The 22,871-nt window shown below is 38.9% G+C and overlaps 2 protein-coding genes across 2 annotated transcripts in view; one reads left to right on the top strand and one right to left on the bottom strand.

Annotated features, from left to right (window-relative positions):
* Positions 1-6,387: 6,387 nt before the first annotated feature.
* MRPL33 (mitochondrial ribosomal protein L33) lies at positions 6,388-11,257 on the top strand. Its single transcript, XM_027850324.1, has 4 exons — positions 6,388-6,496; positions 7,241-7,259; positions 9,920-10,026; positions 10,948-11,257. Exons 1-4 carry the CDS (start codon positions 6,475-6,477, stop codon positions 10,995-10,997), a joined length of 198 nt encoding a protein of 65 aa, XP_027706125.1. The 5' UTR covers positions 6,388-6,474; the 3' UTR covers positions 10,998-11,257.
* Positions 11,258-11,290: 33 nt separating this feature from the next.
* The window catches only part of RBKS (ribokinase), a 128,515-nt gene continuing 116,934 nt past the window's right edge, over positions 11,291-22,871 (bottom strand). The window contains exon 8 of the mRNA XM_027850452.1: positions 11,291-13,278. Coding sequence (XP_027706253.1) covers positions 13,105-13,278 — 174 coding nt within the window. The 3' untranslated portion in view covers positions 11,291-13,104. The remainder of the gene's footprint in view (positions 13,279-22,871) is intronic.

Genomic DNA, 22,871 nt, shown 5'->3' with positions numbered 1-22,871 from the left:
AAAAGCTACTGTTTGGCTACAGAGGAACAGTGCCTAGGACTATTAGTACATTCTGTCTTCAGACCACATCCCGAGTATGTGTTGTGTTCAGGTCAGGGTAACACATTTTAGGAAGGACTAAAAAGCTAAAGAGTGGCCAGAGAAGATAACAAAAACGGTGAAGGGCCCCAAATTCATGCCACATGAGGATGATTGAAGGAAAACGGGATGTTTATCTTGAAGAGGACAATCTTTAGGGGGATATGATAGCTATCTGCAAGCACTTGAAGGGCTGATACATGTATAATGTGGGGACTGGCCAATGAGGGCCCAGTCCTTAGAGTGTGCTTAGTGGTGTCTTTCCTGTTGGATTATACAGGGAATGTATATTTCCTGGCCTGCTTTCAATCTATCCACATTTCAGTCTAGCCATGAGTGATTAGGGGACTGGTGCTGTGTGGTGATTAGGAGCCTTCTAGGTGGACTAGGGAGCTAGAGAAGCTCAGAAGGTACTGAGCCAGCACATACAAAATGACTAATCTATTCCTTCTTTTAGTGCTCACCCCCCGCCCCCCCAATCCTTCTTCACTACGGATTGACTTACCCTGCTTGATTATAGAGGGCACAGAACTAGGAGTACTAGTATATAGAGTATAAGTATATGGAAGTTGTAATGAAGAAAATTGAGACTTGATGTTAGGGAAAAGCTCCCTCTCCACTAGAACAGTCCCAACATGGAATGGGCCATCTAGGGAAGAAGCAGGCTTCTCCTTAATAGAGGTTTTCAGGCAAAGGTTGTATGACCTCTTGCTGGGTATGATGTAGAGAAGATTTTTGTTTGGATGTGGGCTTGTCCTAAATAGGCTCTGGGCCTAGAACTCACAGTCCTTACTCTCAAGAACTGATAATATAGTTATGAGGCAGAACACCCACATAAGAATGAGTTCAATAGTAGTATAAAAAAGATTATGAATAATGGACAGTTGTCACAGAAGGTCCAAGGTCAGGGTAAGGAAGACTTAGCCATGAAGCTACTTCAGCAGTTGGGGAAAGCTTCATGGAGGAAAGGTACTTGGACCTGAGAAGATGGTTAGGACTAAAAAATACAACTGAACTCTACTCCACTCATTAAGTATTTTAGATAAGGAGAACAGCCCAGTCAAAGGCATGGGGTATATGGCTAGCTCATAGTAGGTATTCAATTACTACTTGATGAATGAATGTTGTTAAATTTGGGAGATGTGTGTGTTGGTGGGTGGGGTTCATAGGAATTTCAGAACTGAGAGGAAACTAAGGAGTCATTTTACAGATGAGGAAAAAGAGGCTCAAAATGGTCAAGCGATTTGCATAAGGCTTTTGAGAGATTAAGAATCAGTGGCAAGATTTGCACCCTGGTCTTCGAACCCAAATTCAGTTTTCCTTCTACTAGACTACACTCAATGAGGAGACAGAGAGAAAGCCTCTTGGGCAGAAGGCTCATGTTAAGGAATTACAGGAGATAGGGATGGATGTATAGAGCATGTGGAGATTGTGAAAGGTCATAAATGGCAGGATGAGGGGACATTGAATGTGCCAGGGATTACTATACTCTCCAGCAAGCTGTTCACCCCCATGAGGTTTAGCTTCCTCATCTATAAAATGGGGATAGGAATGTTTACACTACCTGTGTAAAAAGAGTTGTGAAAACTTTTAAGAGTCATGTTATTACTATTAGTAGTAAAATCTTTGCCTTTAGGCACATAATGTTTGTTGACTGATTCATATTAATCTACTAAAAGGGGAGGGGAGAACATTATAGGAGATGGGTATGAAAGTCAGAAGGAAAAAAATATTTTTTGTCATTTTAGGTTTTTTTTTTTTACACCTTGCAGTGCAGAGCATAGTATAGTGCATAGCACTATGGTAGTAACGTAGTAAATGTTTACTGATTGATTGATTGTGGCAGGTTTGAGTGTATGTGTCCTTTCATGTCTGCTGTGTAAATCCTCTCTTAGAGCTACTTACTAGCCATCTGAACTCTGGGAATGTCTATCACTAACTTTGTACTCTATGAGGGTGGTCTATGGAGAAAAACCACTTTTTCATGATGTGGGTGGGGACTGTCTATGCTATCCCAGTAGATGTAAAATGTTGAAATGTGTAAAACTCTATCATGGGATTCCAGGAAGGAGCCACTCCCCAGTGGGGAAGGGTGGGAACCAACCTGGAAATGATTCAGCATTATGAGCCCAGTGAAAAGGTGGAGCCAATAGCTGAATCTGGACCTGAACCAACATGACGTCTTAATTCAATCTGAGGGATTGTGAATCTTACCTGGACTTGAAATGGGATCAAGGGAAGGTCCTTGCCTCTGGAATTTACTGGACACAGAAGGCACCAGTAATGATGTCAGATGCAACTTGTTCTATGTGCTGACAAGCAGACTATGTGAAGGGATGGTAACTAGGGCTTTAAATTATTAAGGCAAGTCTAAGAAACTAGCTGGAGGTAAAAGGGATTAACTTTACCCCAAACTAGAAAACTATCCTTATCCAGCCTTATTGATGCCTATGGACCAAGGCTATGGCTTTGACATAGTGGTGGGTAAGGGGTGAGAGTAAGACTCTTAAGAAAAGATAAGGTTTGATGTGGTTATGAGAAGGGCAGTTTCTCTTACTTTTATTTTAACCCTTTATATATTATTTTGGTTTATTTAAAAAAATATATTTATTTTTCCTAAGTTAAACCAATCACAAACAGCAGAAACCTCAAATCTGGAAAACACTTCAGCAAAGCACAACATAAAAAGGGGTTTCAAATGACTGTATATACACCTACCCTGTGGTTAAAAGAATCAAAGACCATTCCAATTAACTTTAAGAAGGTAACACTACCTATTGATTGGGGAATGTCTAAACAAATTGTGGTATGTAAATGTAATAGAACATTACTAAATTGTAAGAAAGAATGAACATGATAAATTTGAAGAGCCATAGTAAAACTTATACGAATTGATACAAAGTAAAGTTAGCAAAGTCAGGGGAAATAAATACACACACACACACATACACACACACACAAAACAGAAATGAGAAAAAACAATACCAAAACAAAAAAATTGAATGTAGCAAAATTATAGTGACCAAAGTTGGCCCCAAAGAAGAGATAGGAAAAGACATTTATTATCCTGCTTTGCAGAGGTAGATGCCTATGAGCATGGAACATTGCATATAATATCAGATGTTTTTGTTGTGTTGATTGGTTTTGCTGATTTTTTTCCTCTTTTTCCTCTTTAAAAATTCTTCGTTGAAAAGAATGGCTCTCAGGTGGCACAGTGGATAGAGTACCGGCCCTGAAGTCAGGAGGACCTGAATTCAAATGCGGCCTCAGACTAGACACTTGACACTAGCTGTGTGACCCTGGGCAAGTCATTTAACCCCAATTGCCTAAAAAACAAAGAAAAAAAAGAAAAAAAAGAATGGCTATCTTGGTTGGGGGAAATGTAGGTGCTATAAAAACAAATATATCAATAAAATCTATTTTTAAAAAGTTAGTACCAATGTTGTCCATTGTGTTTACCATTAATTTTATGTTATCTTTCTTCATGTAGCTATAATCATGTTTTTACTCATTCAATCACCAATCATGTATTAAGGGCAAGGAACTGGGTTAGGTATTAAAAAAAAAAAAATGAAAATGTCCCTGATGTCAAGGAACTTACATTTTTTTGTTCTTTTGAGTGCTTTTTTTTCCATCATCATCACTTTTTCTTCCTGGATTTCTTGGTATCTTTCATATTCATTTTTCCTCATGGCTACTTTGTTTTATGTTACTCATTTCCTCAATTCCTTAGTAAATCTTTTTTACTCCTACCCTGCATTGTTTGAATTAAGGAAAAATGAAGGCTTCCTGATGACCTTGGCTAGAGAACTGAGGAATAGTCAATAGCAATTCTCATTTCTATAGTGCTCTACAAAGTGCTTTCCTTACAACAGAACTGTGGAATCAATCCAAGTATTATTGAATCGGAATGCATGACTACTGACCTACCCTTAATGAGTTTTGAAAGGTAGTAGAGAGTAGGAGAGGTCCTACAAGACTGAAGAAGAGCAAATGTCCCAGTTTTCATGAAGGGAAAGAAAGTTTGCAAATTGTAGGTCACTGGCCTTGACTTCAATTCCTAGCCAAATTCTAGAATGTGTATTATTAAATGTATTGTTAGTGAATATTTGGAAAAGGAAGCAGTGGTAAGTATCTATCAGTTGGGGAATGGTCAAACAAATTATGCTCTACAAATACAATGGATATTACAGTGCTGTATGACAAAGGGGGTGGATGTGGAGAAATCAGCAAAGACTTGTATGAACTAATATAGGGTGAAGTGAGCACAACCAGGAAAAGAATTTATATAATGACTACAAAATTGTAAAGGAAAACAACTGTGAAAGACCTAAAAACTCTGATTAATCCAATGACCAATCATGACTCCAAAAGAATTATGCTTCTCATCATTTAGTAGAGAGTTGATGGATGAGAGAAGCAGAAAGAGACATGCATTTTCAGACATGGTCAATGTGTGGATTTGATTTGCTTCACTATAGTTGTTTATTACAAGGGAGGGTTTTATTTGTTTTGGGGTGTGTGTGTGTGTGTGTGTGTGTGTGTGTGTGTGTGAAGAGTTAAAGGAAGGATCATGATACCAAAGGAAGAAAAGAAAGTGTTACTGAAACATTTAAAAATGCACAGAAGAGAACAGAACAAAATTCACAAGTGGGCAAAGACAGGTATATTTAATCATGTTAAATTTAATATATATATTTTTTAAAAATCTGTTTATAATAGATATATGTAGTGTTAAATATACATATGCAAAAGGAAAAAATAGAGAAGGAAATGGTGATCAGAAAGATCTAGCAGGGTCATGCTAGACATTTCCTTTTTTGACAGTGTTATTATACTGATAGATCAGACAATTGTGGTAGAAATAGTGTGCCTATAGTTTAGCAAAGCAACTGACAAATTCCATCATGCTATTTTTATATACAAGATGGAGTGATGTGAACTTGACAACAGTAGATGGATGGATTTGATTCAGAAATGGCTAATGGTTGGGCCCCAAAATGCTTGGACATTAAATTGGAAGGTCTCCATGGAGTACCCCAATGATCTCTGCGTGGCCTGGTGCTGTTGAACATTTTTTCATGGCATGAATAAAGTCATCGGTGGCATTCTTGTCAAATTTGCAGATGATATCAAGGTAAGAAGGATAGCTAAAATGTTGTAGGACAGTCAGGACCCAGAAAGGTATCAGTGGGACCAGAGCTAACAAATTGAAATTTAATGTGGATGAATGTAAAGTTTTTCAGCATTGCATGAAACCTCTGCAAAAACTGATCACATTAGGACATAAAGAGCTCAAATAAATGCAGAAAGGCAGAAATATTAAACACAACCTTTACTGGCCACAACATAATAAAAACTGTGATCAGCGAGGGAAGCATGAACAAAACATAGCCTTAAATTGAGACTAAATAATAAGTGGGTCATAGAAACAATAAGTAATTACATTCAAGAAAATAACAATGAGGCAACATATTGAATTTCATGGGAGGCTGCTAAATCAATCCTTAGAGGAAAATTTATCTCTGATCACTTATATTAACAAAGAAAGGGAAGCCTAATCATTTGAGCATGGAATTTTAACAACCGGGAAAAGAGACAAATTAATAATCCTCAAGTGAAGTACAAAAGCAGGCATTTTGAAAATCAAATGAGAGATTAACAGAAGATCATAAACCAAGATCAGGTTTCAGGCAAAGATCAATAAAATTGATAATTGAGGGGTGGCAGGGAAGGAAAAGGAGAGAGGGAGAGAGAGAAAGACAGATAGAGACAGGAACTGCACAAACGACCAAAATCACAAATGAGAAGGGAAAATTAAAAATGACCATTAGGATTAAAGAACATTGTCAGAAACTGTTATTTATGATACCTAATTACATGCCAACAAAACTGAATGAACTTAAATGGAATAACTATTTGTAAAAACATCTAAATTAACAAAACAGCCCTTAGGGAATTAAAAAACTTTGTCTCAGATAAAAGACACCGTCTTGCACATAGCAGAGGCTCAATAAAATGTAGTTGGGTTGAATTCATGGGGCCTGTCAATGCCACAAAAGTTTGCCCTGTTCACTGGAAATTCCACACATAGAAAAATGTCTATAAAACTTTGCAAAATGTTTAAGTACATCACTCAGTCCGGATGGGAAATTATGCTCAATGGGGAATGGCAAGACCACAGGTCAACAAAGTTAGACAATCTTTCAGGCATAGGTGTTAGAAAGTGACCTGAGGTCGAAATGAACCAGGAGCAGGCGGGGCTCCAGCTGCGCCCCGGAAGTTGTTTGCGTAGCAGAGCAGTGCCCCGGAAGCTGTTGCTTGCAACGTAGCCGGAAGGGCTCCATGCAGCTCGCCTTTTAGCGAGCTGTGGACGCAGCCCTAATCTCCGTCGCCATGCTACTCTCCGCTGTTTGCTGTAAGTGGGGCCGAGGGCAGCGGCTGCGACTGCTGAGGGAGTGGCCGGCCACTAGTGCTAGCGCAGGGATGGCGGAATGCTGGGACTAGTGGTCGCTCGGCAGGCCTCTGATTTGCAAGCTCTCGGCACTACAATGCCCAGGAGGCCCCGCGCGGCGCGTCTGCGCACTCTCTCCCCACCTACCCAGGCTTCTCCCCAAAACAACTGTGATTGTTCTTTAAAGTGTGGAAGTTTTCAGCTTTAGTGTTTCGGGGGTCGAAGTTGTTAATTATATACCCCCCTCCCCCAAATGGGAAAAGTCAAGACAAATTTGTAAAACTTGGTAATGTGTGTAAATGGTATGCGCGAAGGGATGTGGCCTGGACCTGGCGTGTCACCTGGTCTTAGAGTGGACGTTGTAAAAGTCACTATCGGAGAAAATCAAGTCCAAAGTCTTTTCAAAAATCATAGGAAACGTTCCAAACCCAAGTTTTGTGACTTGCCTGGATGGGCTGTTAATAATTATTAATGGATTTGAAATTTGCAGGCCTCCTACAAAAGTCTTAACTGTATTGAGGGGAACTTGGTGTCTTCACTGTTTTTCCTGATAAGATAAATATTGATGCGGCTATCTTCCCATATGTGTTAATTTCGTGGGTAGTGGTAGTTGGGTCCTGTAAAATTATAATGGAAAACTGTGGGTAATTGGCTTAATTAATTAGTATATTTTTTCTTTTCTTCCCACCCTTGCTTTGCTACCAAAAGTTGCCAAGAGCAAGTCAAAGTAAGTAAGTTTCCTTTGTTTTATAATGTTAAAAAAAACCTTATTTTATTGATCATTTTATATCATCTTCATTTCCCAATGTCTCTTTCCCTTCTGGTATCCAGTAAGTCGTCCTTTGTAACAAGATTAAAAAAAGAGGAAAACAAAGTTTTGAGAAAAAAATACATTAATTTTGTCTGACATTATAAGTAATATTTCTATACCCATGGCCCCCCACCTTTGCAAACAGGGAGGGAAGGTGCATTTTCATAACTCTTCTTTGGGGCCTAATTTGGTCATTATAATTACATAGTATTGTTTCTTTTTTTTGTTCTTTCCATTTACATTGTTATAGCTATTATGTACACTGTTTTCCTGGATTTTCTTCACTCACTCTGCATCAGTTTATGTCTTTACATGCTTCTCTGAATTCTTCATGTAGTTTTTATGGGAGCATAGATCAAGAACTGCAAAGGGCATTAGAAGTCATTGAGTTCAGAAACCTTATTTTACAGATGAGGATACTGAGGCAAAGAGAGGCAAAGTCACTTGCCCTGGGGTCACACAGCTAGCAAGTATCTGAGATAGAATTTGAACTCAGGTTTTTCTGATTCCAAATCCAGTTTCTCATAGCACAGTAATATTTCATTATATTTATATGCCACAGTTTGTTTAGTCATTCCTCAATTGATAAGCATCTATTGTGTTTACATTTCTTTGCTACCATAGGAAAGGTGGATATGGATATTTTCTTGTATGTGGGACCTTTCCATTTTCTTACCGCCTTAAGGTAGATGCCTAAGAGTATTAGCTTTCCCTTCTTTTAAAGTTTATTAGCTTCCTGTGTAGTTTAGAATAACTAGGTGAGCCATCTTTTAATTAAATCTTTTTTTTGTGTTAGAGATTTGATAACCAAATCCTTTTCCCACCTGTCCAGTTGTTCAGTGGACATCTCATGGAGGGGATGGGAGTGTGTGTGTGTGTGTGTTCTACCTAACTTGAACTCAATATCTTCTACCTTAAATCATTACCTTTTTTCTCCTTTCACCTCACATTAAGGGCCCTACCATCGTTCCTCAAAATAGGGCATATGTCTGAGGTTTGTTCAGGGATGCTAGTGGTTACAGATATAACACTGATGAGGCCACAGGGCCTGTTTCAAGTCATATCAGTTTCATTTTCTGGATTGGATTATTATCACTTCAAAAATATCAAAGTCTGCAAATAGTAATTTGTTAATTGTAAATAGTAGTAGCCCACTATTGGGCTGTTACATCATTTCAAAAAAGGTCTCATAGCAGATGACTAGAGTAAGGTCTCTTCTACTGAAAAAAGTCTGACCTTTAGAAAGGACATTTGCCTGCAGTTTGTTAAAAAAGTAAAACTAGTAAAAACTAGGTTTCCTTTGTTGAAGTAAATGAATAAGTTTTACTATTTTGTAACACTTTAGTGTATGTGCTGTGGGGACAATTAACAAAGAAGACAGCCCCTCACCTCACAGCTGAGTCTGATAGGGGAAAGAAGACAATAAGCTATAATACAGGATAATCTATAAAAGTGCAAAAAGATGTATTATGGAAATGAGCTATTTGCTTATTTAAAATTTAAAATTTAAGAATTTAGTGGGGGTTTTTTTGTGATTTTACAGCGAAATGGCTTCCTCTGTGCTTTTCTGGATACTGGGTACTGCTTATCTCATCAATTGTCTCTATTAATGGAATTGATCATGTTTTGTTTTGTATTAGTTAGTGGGGTGTTTGTCATTGCCCCTCTGTCATAAGTTTTTTGAGGGGCTATGACTTATATAAATACATATCCACCTTGCATGATGTGATCATAATTGATGCCCAAGTCAACAAGGATTTATTAAGCACCTACTAGGTTAGCGCTGGGGATACAAAGAAAGGCAAAAAAAAGTTAGTTGTTATTATTATTGCATACTTCAGCCACATGTTTTTCAAACACTTACTCTCAAGGTACTGTTAGGAATACAACGTTACATAAGAGTCCTTGCCTTTGAGAGTCATAAAATCCAGAGGTCCAGTCACATGTGAAAAAATAACAATATGACGAGTTAAGGGCCAAATCAGTGGTATACTTCACAAATCTTGGCAGTCTTTTGCTATGGATATATAAAACACACCTTAGACCAAATATGAAGTAGCTATTAAAATCTTGCCTGACATAAACACCAAAGAGCAGATGGGTGCATGTACTTGTAATAGTTCATAACTATGCTTATGCGTAGGCCATTGACTGTAGTGATTCAAAGGTTAAGACCAAATTATTTTGAGGAATTCCTATTTCATAGCCTTTGTATCCTGATATCTAGCCTGGCCTTAAATGGTGGCAAGGATATCTTTTCTTAGACTGATACCCTTAGTTTCCTGAATTAGCCTACAGGTTCTGCTGAGATTACTTTGTTAATCTCCTAGATGGAATTATTAGGTTACCATACATATTATAGAGCTCAGGAAATAAGAAACTTGGCTCCCCTGTATATCTTTTGAAAATGCAGGACCTCTTAGAACTAAAAATCTTCCACCTAAAGGGTACAAATAAAATAGTGTCTAATAGTCCAATTCCTTTACAGTTGTACTGTGTGCTCTCAATATATGCCATTGCTCAATGACTTTGTAGTTCTTTTCCTCATTTGTTGATAAATTCCTCTGTAATTTTAGGACCCTCCTTGTGAAAATGGTGAGCCAAGCAGGGACAGGTTACACCTTCAACACCAAGAGAAACCGGTTACGAGAGAAACTGGTCCTTCTGCATTACGACCCAGTTGGTAAAAATGAGAGAAGTTGCTTCATGGAAGGTGTAGGCTTTTCCAGGGCTTATTATAATTTCTGGAAGTACATAAAACAACTTTGAAGTTTGTCTGTAGGGTATAGATTGGTCATCTAAATCCTTTCATACCCATGTCCTTCTGCCTGTCTGCTTTTCTGAATGTAGAAGATTCTGATAAGGGAGTAGGGGTCAAGTCACATGTGAAGAAATAACAATATGACCAGTTAAGGTCATGGGGATGGGATGGAGGTGGTGATTTAATTTTGGCATGAGATGTAGGAAATCAAACTTTTCATGCCTGTCATTCATTTAAATGTCATTTAGTCCAGTGTTACTTTAAGTCATATGCTCATAAGAATGCCTAGAGGAAAACAAAAACCCTTTTCCTCAAGGAGGCTTGTGTTTGCCTTGTCTGCTGATGGCTCCAGGTGTCCTTTCCGGTGAACCATCACACACTGTAACTCCTAAGTAGGCCTAACCTTGCTCACCTCCCACAAGAATGATTCAGTGATTTGCTGGAGCCCAAGACTTATTTCCAGTCTTCTCTTTAATTTTCTTTCATTTGGTACACCAAGGTGGCTCATGCTGGCCAGCTCCCGAGGACTTCAGTGATCAGCTGGTGGCTGTGAATTTGCCCTCTGGTCTTTTGGCCAGTGTTCCTTGACCTTTCATTTGCTGCCAGCTCAGCTAACTAAACTGCATGTTAATGTTGAATGGATCTTTCTAAAACAGTAAAAACATCCTTCTAAAAAAAGGATCTTTCTAAAAAAGTAAAAAGAGAAAGAATGTATTGAAGAATAAAGGTAGAACATGGAGAAAGCTCATTTCAAATAAGTGTTTTTGGATGACAAGTGTAATCGAATCTGTAAATTCTTCAGATTTTAAGTTAAGTTTTCCATTAAAATCTGCTTCTTTGCAGTGAACAAACGGGTCCTCTTTGTGGAGAAGAAAAAAGTGCGCTCCATTTAAACAATGGATTGAAAATGAATTGATTTATAAATGAGGAAGACTCTTGGGGGGGGAAACACTGATTCAGAAATCCTGCAATGTGCACCCAAAGGAAAGGAAATGGCTTGGAATCACCGCCTCCTGTGATTTGAATGCCATTGTGAAGGAAAACAATGCATCGAAAGAAAATTCTTTGCTTTAGGACATAGATCATTGCATCAACATTTATTTATCTTTCTGGTTATTTTTACAGCCTTCAATAAAAAAAATTAAAATAGCAAGTACCATTGTCTCTTAGTGATTTTTTTTCCACTGATTTTTTTTAACACAATAGTTGATTTTTAAAAAATGACCATTGTTTCATATAATAATAAGAAATGAAAATTTTCCTCAGAACTTCTGGTGCAAGGGTTTCTAGCCCTCCTTCTTACCCCAGAGAAGAGCAAGAATTAACCTTCCAGATTGATCATGCAATAAGTGCCTAGGTAGAGGCAGAAATGAAAGGCAAAGTAGGGAACTCACACATGGAGTATTTAGAATATCAAGAAACCTCGGAGAACCTACTTTGTGCTTATGCAATTAGAAAAAAATTGCAGTTTGTCCATCTTCTTAAGCCCAGATCACCTAAAGCCTATTATTTTTTAGTGTAGGTAGATAGTGTTACTTATACTTTTACCTTTGAGAATCTCAACCTTGTAAGGAAGAGCGATTTTTTATTTTGCAGAAGCTTTGTGATTACATCGTAGGAGGAGGAAGGTGTAGTGCCTTCACATGGTTGCAGCAACTAGCTTAGCATTGTAGAATTTTAGAACTGAAAGAAACCTTTCATATTTAGTCAAAATTCTTCATCTAGATGAAATACGCCCAGAGATGATAGGAAAGTTGCCTGTGGTCACACAGCTGGATAGTTGGCAGCACTAGAACTATATGCTATCACAGTGTAATGAAAGCACTGGGCTTAAAAGACAAGAAGATGTGACTTCAAGACTGAGTGTCACCTACATCTTTGTGACTTTGGACAATTCCCTTTGCCTCTGTAAAATGAGGCAGTTAGATTGGTAAATCACTGAAGTCCATTTCAGCCCTTAATACTCTGACCCTGTTTCTTGTTGAGTATGTGTCAGATGAGGCTTAGGGTCCTATCTGTAGATTCTTATCTCCTGGTTGAGGAATCCTGGCCTTTTCAAAGAAGCAGCTGCCATTCTCCCACCCATTTCTTACAAATTGGCTTTTCCCGAATGTCTGGCTATAAGGAAATCTCCAGTGGGGAACCAAAAGGGAACAGCTCCCTCTCTGAGAACTATCTTGGTTTCCATCTCAGACTGAGAATCTCATTACTAGCAATGGTGAGAGAAGAAATGACACCATGGTTGTAAACCCCTAGGAGGTCAATGCCATTACAGAAATACTGGTCCTTCCATGGCTATAGGCTAGCCTGCGGGATAGTTAAAATCTGCACTTCAGCTTCAGAATAGAGTTATTTCCTGTGCAGTGGTCATTTCCTGGAGTCCCATCCTAGATTTTTATTTCTCACAGAGGTTCAAATAGTGCTGAAGCTTCGGAAGAGGAGTTGCCTATTTCAAGGCATTACTTTGATAAATAGCTGTAAGGATATATGATTAAGCTGTGGGCCAAACAATTAGCTTGTTCATTCACTGTCCCCTGCTGAGCCAGTATGGAATGTATATGCATGGGGACCCACTGTTTTTAGACTTATTTAGGAAACTCACACAATTGTTCACTTATTCGTTCATTCATTCCATTCATTCACTGAACATTTATTGAATGCTGGCTATGTGCAAGGCAGTATAGGATATGTTTGATGCTACTGACTCACTATCATTAGGATGTGTCTTCGAATTGTTTTTCAAATAGTGATGAAATTGCAGATCCCTGCAAAATCTCAGCCTAGCCTCAGGCTGTACGCCTAATCCTGGCCAGCTGCTTTGCAAATGTGTCTAAGGAATCAGTCATCATTACTGTATAAACAACAAAAAGCAGGTACCCTGTGGATGGTGGGTGAACATCCTTTGCATGTAAAGGACAGCACATTGTCAAAGTGTACAAGGTAGCTGAATTCTCTGCCTTGTACACACTAATTGCAATTATATGAGCCTCGGAATCTTTATCAAAACAGATTAAGTGGCAGGTCCTTTTTGTAAGGGAAAGAAGTCTGGGTTCCTGAGGATTGGACGCTGACTGATGCAACCAAGTTGGCTCTCTTGATCATTTCTTCCATGGGCAGGTTAGGATAATAAGCCAGGTAGAAGGCCAATGCTCCCACAAAACTGTCTCCAGCCCCCTGCAAAGGAAAAGCATATTTGCGTGAACTAGCACATAGCCCAAGATATTTTCAAGGAAACTCAGAAGATACAGGCCCACTGTTTTTGTTTAAAAATGCTTCTATAAATAATGGAGATGATTTCAGAGAATCCTGAAAAGTATGAATTGATGCAAGTAAAGTAAGTAGAACAAGGAGAACAATTTATACAACAACAACAGAAAAGAAAAAACTTAAAAACTCTGGTCAGGCAATGACCAACCATGTCTCCAGAGGACCTCTGATAATGAGGGTTCTGCACCTCCTGACAGAGGGGGGAACTCTTGAAATGCTGAAAGAAAGGAACATTTTTCAGAAGTGCTTCCATGTAGCTTTGTTTTGCTTGACCATGCTTATTTGTTAAAAGGCTTTTTTCCCTCTTTTAAATTTATGTTCAGGAGGACAGGGGGATTAGCAATACTAGTGCCAAAAAAGGGGTGGGGGCTATTGAAACACTTTTAAAATGTACAGATGAGAAGAAATGGAAGGTCAGAAGAAAGAATGGGTAAGCAGGGTAGTTCTGAAAGTAAGGAGTAGAATTTATTACATATTTTTTAAAGAAGGAAGTGGTATGAAATAAAGACATGGTTTCATATAATGTGTTCTGCTATGCATATTGAAATGCTTTTTTTTTTACTGTTTAAATTCAGAATAGTTTTTAAAAAAGTATTAAGGATTAAGTTTCGATTCGTTTTCTATGTAGCACTAAAGATTGGGTTGGTGAAGATCTTATGGGGATGGGGATTGAGTAATTTAATGAGCTATTTGGATTAGAAAGCCACTAAAATGCAGTACTTCTATAGCACTGTCCTTATAAAGGTTATGGCCTAACTGGGCAGCACATGAAATAATAAAAGAACAATAAAAGATGGTGTGTAATTAAATATCAAATGGTACTGTCATGCTAGGCTGCACAGTGTAGATTGTAGAGCTGTATAAGTTCTGAAAAGTGAGAGGAAGGCTGGACTTGAGCTTGGCCATGATGAATGAGTAAGACTTGGATGAGTACAGAAAAATAGATTCCAAGGAAAAGGGTGGTTCTTTCATGAAAAAGCATGAGGCAGGACTAATTCTAATAAGACTGGTCTGGTTAGGATGTAGGGTTCATGTTTCAAAGTACAGGAAAATAAAACTGAAAAGGTAAGCTGGAATCAGATAGTGGAGGATACTGAAAGCCGAGCAGAGGAGTTTGGACTTAATGTAACAGAATAAGAAATCATTTAAAATTTTTCAGCGATTGACTACATGAAAGCAGTATTTTACTTGAATACTTCACTGGAGTGCATGCTATCTCCACAGACACACACAACAACCCCTTCCATATCTTAGTAGGTGAATGTTCATAAATTGCATTGGTTCTATGGTCAAAACTATTCATCAAATGGTGGCTAATAATCTGGCAACAGGCCTCTCAGTAGTTGGTGAAATGGTTCCTCATACGGCAGATGTTGAGTTTGTCACCAGGCCTATCCTTGAAGCCATTCCAACTCTGAAGGATTACAAAGTATTAGAAGCATTAAATGAGTTCCATTGCCAAAGACTTTGAGAACTTGAGGTCATTTGCCTACCACAAAGAGGCATCTGGGGGGAAACTAGGGGGAGGAAACAATATTTTAGAAGATGAATTTAGTCATCAAGTGCAAGGTGGCTTCTACAAAAGTCCCATTCTGGGGCCTCTGTGTGACATGGAGGTGCCTTGGGATGGGGAACAACAGAATTCCACAAAGCTTGGAAGGTTTCTAATATGAGGCCCATGACAGATTCTGACTACTGGCTGCAGGCTCAAAGTTTCAAGGAACCTCATCTCCCTAAGATCCTCAAAAAGGACCAAAATCAATCAATCAATCAATCAATCAATCAATTAATCAAGTGTTCATTAAGCCCCTATTATGTGTCAGGAACTATGCTAAGTGCTGGGGATACAAAAAGACAGAAGTGAAACAATTCCTGTCCTCAAGGAGTTTATATTCTAATGGAGAGGATACACACAGTTTTAAACGTATAAATAATATATACAAAATGAATACAAGGTGGTTTTTTTGGGGGGGGAGGTAGGACATACACTAACAGCTGGTTGGATCAGGAAAGGCCTCATGCAGAAAGTGGCACTGCAAATTGAAGGAAAGCAGAGATTCTGAGAAGTACAGGTGAAAATGGAGTGAATTCAAGTCAGGGGTACCAACCAATGCAAAGACTTAGAGATGGGAGATGAAGCAGCATGTGTGCAAAACAGCTAGGATGTCAGTATGGATAGATTGCAGAGTGAAGGGAGGGAATCATGTGTAAGAAGACTGGAAAGGAAGGAAGGAGTCAGATTATGAAGAGATTTAAAGCCAAACAGAGAAGTTTACGTGTGAACCTAGTGGTAATAGACAGCTATTGGAACTTAACGGGGGCAGGGAAGAAGAAAAGATGGTGATGTATTCAGATTTGTGTTTTAGGAAAATCACCTTGGCAACTGTGTGGAGGATGGATTGGAGTAGGCAGCAGCCTGAGGTGGGGAGACCACAGAGAAGGTTACTGTAATAGTTCAGGTGAGATGATGAAGGCCTAAACTAGGGTGGTGGCCTTGTAAGCAGAGAAAATGAGACATATGTGAGCGATATTGCTGGACACAGAAATGACACAACTGGGCATCTGATTGGATATGTGAGGACAGCAAAGTTGTGAACCTGAGTGACTAGAAGGATGGTGGTACCTTCAATATTAATAAGGATACCAAATACAAAATAGGTCCCAGGTTTATATAATCCCTTTAACTTATGCATTGATGGTGGTGGGATGATTGAAAATGGGCCAAAAGGTTACCAGAAACACACAGTTCTTAGGCTGCTAATAAATATTAATGTACTGTTGGTACTCAATGTGTGGGCGGCTAGGTGGTGCAGTGGATAGAGTGCCAGGCCTAAAGTCAGGAAGATTCATCTTCCTGAGTTAAAATCTGGCTTCAGACACTTACTATGTGACCCTAGGCAAGTCATTTAACCCTGTTTGCCTCAGTTTCCTTATCTGTAAAATGAGTTGGAGAAGGAAACGGCAAACTATTCCAGTATCTTTGCCAAGAAAACCCCAAACGGGGTCATGAAGAGTTGGACACAACTGAAAACGACTGAACAACTCGACATGTATTTTTTGTCCACTGACTAACAAATCAATATATTATTGAAGGAGGCGAATAGTATCTATATTGATATTTCTACCATAAATGAAACCAAATGACATAATGCTGTTGCAGATAAGTGAAAGGATATCTATACTATATTATCAATGGTGACTTATGTACAAGTAGTTTAAAAAATCATTAAAATATGTACACTGGAAAAGAAGATAAGTAAGTAATGTATTGAGGATGTGAGACAATAGATAGATGATCCAAATTTTACAATGGTACTCAAGATAGCAAAAGAATCAAGAGGAGGGTTTACAGTACACTGTGGTGATTTATGGAAAGACACGAACTAAAATCATATGGGCTGATAAGTTGTGGAGGGGCTGTGATCTGTACTGGTGAAGGGATTATGAACATCAATTGGATGCTATCTGGTTCATCCATTACTGTATCAATTTGTTGGTTATAGGACAACAATTGGACAGTGAATGCTGACAGTTAAAATAATATTTGTAGATGGCTTTAGAACTCAGTATTTTTTTTAGTATCTTCTACCCCATTTTCTATCACTTCAGTTAGATCACAGGTCCATCTGATTATTTAAAGGGTACCAGTTAAGAAGCTAGTTTATCGTCCCAGATACATGAAATGATAAAGGCCTAGGTCAGGATGTCATTAATAGAAGTAGAAAGGAAGGAATAAGTGACAGATACTTCAAAGAATAAACAATACTTGATGATATATTAGGTAAAGAAGATAAAGTCAGAAGGAGAAAATGAAGATAATCATAATAATGGTTAACATTTATCTAGAACTTTAAGGTTTGCAAAGCACTTTGCACATATTATCTCCTTTGACCCTCACAACAACCCTGTGAAGTAGGTGCTACTATCATCCCTATTAAAGAGAAGTTTAAAAATAGAAGTTAAGTGAATTGCACAGGGTCACACAGCTAGTGTCTCAGGCAGTATTCAAACTGCTTCCAAGTATAGAACTCTTATCTCCTATCTCTCCCTGCTGCCCAAGACAAATGAGGTATTAAGCCTAGGAAACCTGACAGAAATGGGGAAACTGTAGAGGGTAGGAAACAGGAGTGAGGTTGGCATTATAGGAAAAGATGATGATGAGTTTTGTTCCACCCAAGTTTTATTTGAAGCGACACTGAGACATCCAAGTGGAAATGTGGTAGAAGCAGTTGGGTATACGGGATTCAAAGTCTGGATTTAGATAAATATTTGGATATCATCAGCACTGTTATAGCAAAAGCCATGACAGTGGATAAGCTTATGGAGGTGAGAATACAGAGGAAGAAATGCAAATTCCATGAATTGAGTCTTGATGTCCACAGTTAAGGGGCAGAAGGAATAAAAGGAATCCAAGAAGGTGATAAAGGAGTGCTTGAAGAAGTAGGAAGTAAAGTAGGATAATGTAGTAGTGGAAGCCAAGGGAGGAGAGCTTCAAGATGTGGACAGTGACCAAAAGTCAAACATAGCAATATGGAGATGACTGGTAGATCCCTAACTAGGGTGTGACATCAGGGGGGAGCCCCGATTTAGTGATAGCTAGAAGATGGAAGGAGTGGGAAAGGAAAAGATTGTGATGAAAGCAAGTTTGTTGCCTATGGAACAGGCATTCCAGAGGACACAGTGAAAGTGGTGGATAATGTTAAGTTGGGATTTTGGGGTAGGTGGGTTGAGGGGGATGGGAATAAGGAATCAGGTAGTGGGGGATGGGAATGGGGTTTGTGTGATGAACTACAGGGGTTCTGAATCACTGGGATGTGTAGGGTATTACCAGAAATGAGTTTGTTAATCATTAAGTGAAAGGCACCTCTTCTTTTTCCAGCAAAGGCTGGAAATCAGGCAGGAGAAGGTGCAGCAGCAGATAGAAGGTCCCTTCCTGTAGGAAACATACAGTAAGGAGGAGATGGAAAGCATGCTGCCTGGTTTTTCCTCTTCCCTCTGAGGCTGGGGATCAGGCAGGAGATGGTGCAGGAGCAGAGAGAAGGAGTGCTACCTATCCTTACTTTACCAACTCTGTTCCCACCATTACCATGATTTAGCTTTACAAAGGGATATTTACTCTGAACAAGAATAAACTACCAACATTTTGGAGAGTAGGCTCTAAACTTAGGTCAATTCCTACACAGCATTAGTGCCACCACGCTTATATCCGGCTGGGGTATAACTATTGGGTGAACCTGCATCTCAGCTTTCTGCTGGGCTGATGTATCATAGGGTCATTGCCAAAGGTTACAAACTGCTCCTTAGGGCATCAATCCTGTGCTGGCTACAAACTTAAAATCTGGAAGACAGATGCCAAGGAGCCTACTGGGACTTTTGAATTCACAAGACTATTAGCTCCCAAGAGCTCAGAGGCAGAGCCCATGGCTGAAGTTGACGGGCCTTTTTGAATGTCTCTGTGCCAATCAAATAGCTTCCTCTTTGACATATGGTGAGTCAATCAGAACCAGTTACAGAATGTCTATGCATGCTCCAGTCTGTCTCTCCAATGTGTGTCATCATGATTCTCCCAGAAGATGCTCCCTAGAGAACCTCTACATGGAGAGATGCCCTCTTCTCCCTAGCATCCTCCAAATGAAGGAGTCATCTGAGGCACTCAGTGGATGTGCCAGACTCATCACACCGAGCAGGAGAGTCAGATCTATGCTTTAGGAAGCTTTGTGGAAGATGGATTGGAGAGGAGAGACACTTAAAGCAGGGTAGCAGCTGTGTGAACAGAGAGAAAGAGGTGGATGAAAAACGTTGTAAAGGAAACAGAAGCTCCTGGAGACACACCTCACCCTGTCCACTTAGATCAACATGAGAGAGAAGAGAACCACGTCTATCATGGATGGAAATTTCATATACTATACTTGGCTAATGGACGTTTCATGATAGAGGAGAATTTTATGCATTTTTTTGCATAAAAATACTGTACATATATATGAAAACATACTATGCCATTTACTGCATTTTCTCCTATAGTCAAGACTGAGGAAACACTACTCAGAGGTAAAGCAGTATATGCTGATAGCATTACTGATATCATGGCTTGTTCTATATCTTACTCCTTTTTAACTGCTGCTGAAGTATTGCAAATTGCATTGCTGGAGATGAGAAGAGTAATCAATAAATTAATCAGCAAGTTTTTATTAACAAACCCTACTATATGCTAGGAATACTAGTACAAAGAATGAAAAGTTAAGACCTTTATGAAAAATATATAATTGAGTAAGGCCAAAATGTTAAATTTGAATCAGGACAGCGTTTAACAAACACCCTTTGCTAACTACTGACTTATTTCAAAGGATGATTTTGCATTTTGGAACTTGTGCTTCCACCTTCATTCTTTCCCTCCTTTCTATCTATGTACATCTGACTCTCTTGGTTGCTGCCCTCTCCTCCATAAAAAGCATCCTCAGTTCTCACCTACATTGGTAATTTCACCTCTCCTTCCTTTTCACAATTAAAGGCAACGGAATGATTTTTTTAAATACTCATTTGCCTTTGTTTCCTCTCTTCTACATCTTCCTTGATCTCCTGATATCCAGCCTACACTAAGACCTGGAAATGAATCTTGTCCAGATTATCAATGATTTCCTCTTGGTAAAATCCAATGACTTCACCCCACAGTCCCCAACTGTGACCTCCATGACTGCCAAGCAAATCAACTTATTTAATATACTCCTGGTCAGTCATTGTTCATTCTATTTCTTTTTTTCTTGCTTGGAATGAACTCCATACTCTACTCCACAGAACCTTGTCCCTTCTCCATTTCTAAGTTCCACTTAAAGTGTGCCTCTTTTATGAAAATACCATAGATTAGTCTTGTCTTGCCACAGCCATTCTAACCACTTCAATATCCTGCTTTTCCAGGTTCTAAATTTTCCCAGCTATTCCTCCGCACTTTTATTTCATTCACTGTTCATTCAGTCAACAAATACATTAAACATTTATTATTTGCAAGGCACTCTACTAGGGAAACAAAGACAGTAAGAAAATAGTCTCTGTTTTCAAGGAACTTATAAAAAATATGTATTAAATAATAAATGGATGTGCTTAAACTGCCTCACTTGCAACCAGACTGGCATATCTGCAGCTGTGCAGAAGAAGCCTACCCAAACGTGGAGAAAATTTAAGTCAGGACCTAAAAAAATTAAGTTAATTTTTAAAAGCTTATCTCTTGAATCGAAAATGTTTCTATCAATCTCTTTAAGCTCAATGGACAATTTAAGTCTGTTTCTTGAATTTAAAAACTTATTAAAGGCATTGATAAAGGTGGATAAGTTGATTCATATTCTTGAACTCTGTCAACTTCAAAAGTCTTTAGAAATTAAGGCCATCATTTCTCAGCTTTTTGGTGCAGTGAATTTGGGCCTGTCTGCTACTCTGCAGATGGGTTAGTTTTTGCATAAGAGCTGTTACACAAAGACAAACACAAACAGCATTACTAACTTTCTATGTAGTCCTGGCCAAGTAACTTCCACAAAATGAAGGGGTCAAGATACGACGACATCTATGTTTTTTTGGAACTTGAACGTTTTTAGAGTCCCTTCAGTTGTGCTTCCCTACCCCCTGTTGGCTGTTGTGGCCCCACTGGAAGGCAGGAAGCTTTCTTGGTAAATCTATAACAGTGTATCAAACCTTGTGGGTGCTTTACATTTGCTGACTTAGTGATATAGGTCAGCAGATTTGTATTGTGCTGGTTTTCAGTTCTCTTATGTTTTCCTGTTTCTCTAATCTCTTCTATGGTGAATTAATGCCCCTTGGTGGACTAAGTGTTGTTTTCTTTTAGGTCAGTGAAAGTGTGGGTTTGGTTGCTATGGACTGAAGTTAAATATTCAGACTCTGGAAAAAAAATAACCTGTTATTTCTATTTATACCTAATGGTTTTTAAGTGCCAACAGATTACTTGGTTGTTGATTCACATCTCCAGTATAACTATTTTTATATAGTAGTTTCTTATGGAAAGTGTTTTTTAAGTGAAACTATTGGGTCACTCTGATTTTCCTGTAAATAACATGCTTTCTAATCAACTACATTCAGAATAATAGAAAAGCTCTCATTGATACAGTGTAATAATTTTTAACCTTTTACTTAAAATAATTTTTGTGTCAAAAGGGTAATCATATGAATAATTTTTCATAAGTAAAAATAATTGGATGGCTTCTTTCTCACTTACTGTCATTTTCCTTAAGGAGGAGCCACTGTTACAGGGTGAAAGGCCCATATGAGGCTGACTGAAACCATTGACGGACTTCCAAGTGCTAATACAAGGGCCCACTTGATGACACTAGCACTATGTAGTGTTGGTGGTGTTCTGATCTGTTGGCCTAGGACTCCTCTAGTTCCAAGATTCTAGGATTCACTAAAAGAAAGAAATACACAGAAAATTACTGTGTAAGGGAATGAGACTATGGAAGAAGAACTATGTGAAAAACTTTTGATGTCACTTATGGGCGTCCATAGTAGCTTGGGGGAGGGGAAGGGTAATGGTACACAAAGTGACAATGCTCCATGCAGAAGGATTTCCTGCTTATAGTGAATCCATGGGAGCCAATGCGGGAACTCCCTGAGGTGACACTGCAGCATTTTAGAAGCCAAGAACTTTGGATATGAAAGGGGCATTAAACATCATAGCATCACAGATTTAGAGCCAAGGGATCTTATGGATGATTGAGTCCAGCCTCCTCATTTTACTAAGATATGGAAACTAGCTCAAATCCCTAATTTCACCCATTTATTAAGTGTAACAAGGCAATATCCCAGGCACTAGGGCTATAAAGTTAAAAATGAAACTGTGGCTGCCTTTAAGGAGTTTTCATTACACTGGGGAGAGAGGGAGGGATTATGACAAGGTATGATATAAGGCATTTTGAGGAGGGAAAGAGCAGCTGGATCTATCAGGGCAGGCTACAAGATGGGAGGAGCATTTTAACATAAAGGAGATGAGGATAAGGAAAGGTGGATATGAGGACATAGTGGAGTCCAGGCATGGGGAATAGCTTATAGAATGTTTGGAGGCAGGAGACAGAATGCCAAGTTCTGTAATTCAGTCTGGTTGGAATAAAGAATGAAAGGGGGTGGTGTGAAATAAGGCTGAAGTGGCAGTTTGGACCCAGAACATGTATGACGCTGAATGCCAGAGTGATGTCTTTTATCCTAGAGAAACTGAGGTGCCACCAAATGTTTTTGAGTAGGGAAAACTCAAACAAAGCAGAAACAAACAAAAAGCTTCTCTTAAGCCCATGGTCAGATCCAGGCTCTAGAAGGCAACTCAATGACAGGACTGGAGAGGGGATAGATTGGAAACAGGGAGACCTAATTTAGGAAGCTATTACAGTAGTCCAGCTGATAAATGTTGGGTAGCTGATGAGATGTGGACAATGGTTTGACGTAGAGGGTGAGGGAGAGAGAAGAGGTAAGAAGGACCCCAGAATTATAAACCTCAGTGATAAGAGGCT

This window comes from Vombatus ursinus, unplaced genomic scaffold (assembly GCF_900497805.2).
Source record: "Vombatus ursinus unplaced genomic scaffold, bare-nosed wombat genome assembly UNPS02009062.1, whole genome shotgun sequence".
Taxonomy (NCBI): Eukaryota; Metazoa; Chordata; class Mammalia; order Diprotodontia; family Vombatidae; genus Vombatus; species Vombatus ursinus.
This window is presented reverse-complemented; position numbering and strand designations above follow the sequence as displayed.

Excerpts from the sequence above, each read along its gene's own strand:
- MRPL33 (XM_027850324.1), top strand. The coding sequence starts at position 6,475 with ATGCTACTCTCCGCTGTTTGCT. Across the intron at positions 10,027-10,947 it reads TCTGCATTACGACCCAGTTG|TGAACAAACGGGTCCTCTTT; the intron begins GTAAAAATGAGA and ends GCTTCTTTGCAG.